Below are 3,574 nucleotides of genomic sequence, written 5' to 3'. Positions count from 1 at the left end.
CCATCTGATAACATAAGATTGATTTTTAAAATTAAATACTGATACTTCAGTCATGAGGGACTGTATTTTCAGTATCATATCAGGAAGGAAATGGATGCTATGGATCATTAGCAGACACACAGAAGGAGCCAATTGTGGCATACAGGTAGCAAAAGCCAAAATAAATTCAATGTACAGTCCCTCCAAAAGTATTGGAACAGCAAGGTCAATTCCTTTGTTTTTGTTGTACACTGAAGACTTGGGTTTCAGATCAAAAGATAAATATGAGACAAAAGTTCAGAAGTCCAGCTTTTATTTCATGGTATTTACATCTAGAAGTCTTAAAAAAAAAAAAACTCAGGACAGACCACCTTTTCTTTGAAGTCACCCACTTTTCAAGTGAGCAAAGGTATTGGAACATGTGACTGATGGGTGTTTCTAGTTGCTCAGGTGTTGCCTTTTAGACTGATTGCTTAAACAGATAATGTTTGTCTTTGGCTTTGGGTTTCACCTGTGAAAACTGCATTTGCTGTTAAGCAAACATGAAGACCAGAGAGCCGTCTATGGGAGACAAGCAAACCATTTTGAAGCTGAGAGAAGAGCACAACCACATCAGCAACATGGACGAGGTGCCGCTCACTTTCGACATCCCGATGAACCACACTGCAAAGAAGGGGACCACCACGGGAACGATACGCACAACGGGGCACGACAAGTCGGCTTTTACTGTTGTGCTTGGTGGTCATGGTCAGAAACTGCCACCTATGGTGATTTTTAAGAGGAAGACGTTGCCTTAAGAAAAGTTTCCAGCCGAAGTCATCGTTAAGGCTAATCAAAAGGGCTGGATGGACGAGGGGAAAATGAGAGAGTGGCTGACTGAGGTGTACGTAAAGAGACCGGATCTTTTTTTCCACGCGTCACAGTCCCTGTTGATCTGTGACTCCATGTGCGCCCCCATCTCACAGCCGCTGTGAAAAACCAAGTGCAACTAAGACTGGGAGGAAACGCCGGGCGAGTTACACCACCATATGTGAAATGGATTGTGGATGCCTGGGCTAAGGTATCCGCTTTGACCGGTGTCCGAGCTTTCGCGAAAGCCGGCATCATTGCTGAACACCCCCCCCCCCCCCCAACGAGACTGACTGACAATGACGAGATGGAACCCAGCGTGTTTGTTGGAGAACTTGCCCAGCTGTTCATTTCGGATACAGAAGATGAGGACTTTGATGCATTTGTGGATGAGGATTGATCCAAAAATAACGTGAGTACATTGTTAAATACTTCAATAAAGTACAACCAAACTCAGTTTTGCTCCCGCTGCCTTTTTAAAAGCATTGTTTTAGCGTGCACTCATGCTCCCGTATGTTTTACCATGCCTGCGCCCAATACTACGGTGCGGCTTATGTATGCGTTAAATGCAGAAATAGACCCCGTAACTGAGACTGCGCCTTTTAATACGGTGCGCCTTATGGTCGTGAACATACGGTAAATGTTATTCACTTGGAAGTTCATTTAATCATGTCTGCTCACTTGCAAAGTGGGTGGCTTCAAACAAAAAGGTGCTCTGTCCTGAGTTGTTGAACACATCTAGATGTAAATACCATGAAATAAAATCTTGAATTCTGAACTTTTGTCTCATATTCATCTTTTGATCTGAAACCCAAATGTCTTCAGTATACAACAAAAACAAAAGGAACCGTATTGGAGTGAAAGTGGCATGATCCATGCCCTGTAGTTCCTCTTTTGGAGCTCGGGTGGCGCCGTGTGCCACGTCTCTGCCTCTCTGTCTCCCTAGCGTTCAGCAGCGCCCCCATCTTCAAGCACCACTGATTACTACCTGCAGTTAAAGCCTGTCAAGTTCTACAGCCTTCGCCAGAGTATTGACTTGTTTTCTGACTTTTTGTGATACGATTTGTGATATGATCCTACAACCCGCATCTGTACCCACGTGACTGTGTTCTTCCCCGTACTCCCAGTGTTCCTTCCGTGCCTTCCCCGTCTCGCTGACCGCTCCAGCGACCCCGCCAAGCCACACCACCTGCTCACGTTCCCGCTTCCTTCTCTTACCCTTTGCCAACCTACAATAAACCACTCTAAATCTACTCCCTCCGCCTCAGTCTGTCTATTGTGGACAGCCTGGTCACTTCATTTCCACTTGCACTCTCAAACCAAAAGACCGGGCTCACCACGACCTGAGAGCGTCATGGTGGGCCAAACCAACACCTCCCAAATCTCTCCCTCTCGTACGGCTGTTCTCGCATGTATTCTTGGCTCCGTCCGCAACACCCCAGTCTCTGCCCTCATTGACTCCGGCACTGATGGCAATTTCATCCACGAGGGCTTGGCGTGTCAGCTCCAGCTCCGCTCGAGCCCCTCCCGTGCCCTAAGAAGGTCACGGCCCCCGACGGCCGACTCATCTCCCATGTCACCCACCCAGATATTCACAAAATTGGATTTATGCAACGCATTTGTGCTAACTTAGTCACAATAGAGGTTTTGAAGCTGTTTCCAGAGAGCAGAAGAGAACGAATGGAAGATTACGCATGTTCTCCTTCAACTCATTTGGAGTATTCGAGCGCAGCGCAGCAGCGCAACAGCGCATCATTCGCGCCACAAACAAACACGTTGGTTCCAATTTAGATGGAGACAAAGTTGAAGACGGTCGCTGTTCTATTTCACGACACGAGCCTTGTCTCCCGAACAAGAGCCTTGAAGAGGCTCGGGCTGACTAACTAACTCTAAATGGACTAAGTTACCCAAACTAGCGGCTGGCGAGCTAGCTGGCCAGCTGAGCTAGTTGCTAACGACGGTGGCCTTCCTTCTGAGCAGCGGCGGAAACGGGAGCCTCAAAAACGTCGAAGAGTGACCCGCCGACTCCCTTCCTGCTCTGGACAAATGCCGCCAGAGCAGCGAGCCTTGCCCCGGTAAATGTTCTTGTGGTAGACACGCCTCGTTTTTACCTTTGGAGAACACTCGGCCGCCGCCATTTCGCCAACGCGTCACGTGCCTGTCCAACGCCACAATAACACTGACGTCGCTTCCGGTTATGATGCCGCGTTCCATTTGAACTCGGAAGTCGGAATTTCCGATTTCCGAGTCGGAAATTTAAAATGGGACGACGTCTGGTCGGATTTCCAACTCGGATATATATATAATATATATTATATTGTAATATATATATATATATATATAATATTGTAATATATATATAATATATATATATTATATTGTAATATATATATATATATACATTATATATATTATATACATATATTATATTGTAATATATAATATATATATATATATATATATATATATATTTATATATATATATATATATATCCATCCACCTATCCATCCATTTTCTACTGCTTATCCGAGGTCGGGTTACGGGGGCAGTAATTTTAGCAGGGATGCCCAGACTTCCCTCTCCCCAGCCACTTCATCCAGCTCTTTCGGGGGTTCCCGAGGCGTTCCCAGGCCAGCCGAAAGACGTAGTCTCTCAGGCGTGTCCTGGGTCGTCCCCGGGGTCTCCTCCTGGTGGGGCGTGCCCGGAACACCTCACCGGGGAGGCGTCCGAAAGGCATCCGAATCA

General features: G+C 46.5%; 1 protein-coding gene across 2 annotated transcripts in view; it reads right to left on the bottom strand.

Annotated features, from left to right (window-relative positions):
* tbc1d15 (TBC1 domain family, member 15) overlaps positions 1-3,042 on the bottom strand; it is an 18,407-nt gene extending 15,365 nt beyond the window's left edge. Inside the window, exon 1 of one of the 2 annotated variants that reach the window (XM_061775160.1) lies at positions 2,940-3,042. In XM_061775160.1, coding sequence (XP_061631144.1) covers positions 2,940-2,966 — 27 coding nt within the window. In that variant the 5' untranslated portion in view covers positions 2,967-3,042. The remainder of the gene's footprint in view (positions 1-2,939) is intronic. The other variant, XM_061775161.1, reaches the window with a different exon arrangement.
* Positions 3,043-3,574: the final 532 nt, after the last annotated feature.

The sequence above is a fragment of the Phyllopteryx taeniolatus genome, chromosome 5, assembly GCF_024500385.1.
Source record: "Phyllopteryx taeniolatus isolate TA_2022b chromosome 5, UOR_Ptae_1.2, whole genome shotgun sequence".
Taxonomy (NCBI): domain Eukaryota; kingdom Metazoa; phylum Chordata; class Actinopteri; order Syngnathiformes; family Syngnathidae; genus Phyllopteryx; species Phyllopteryx taeniolatus.
This window is presented reverse-complemented; position numbering and strand designations above follow the sequence as displayed.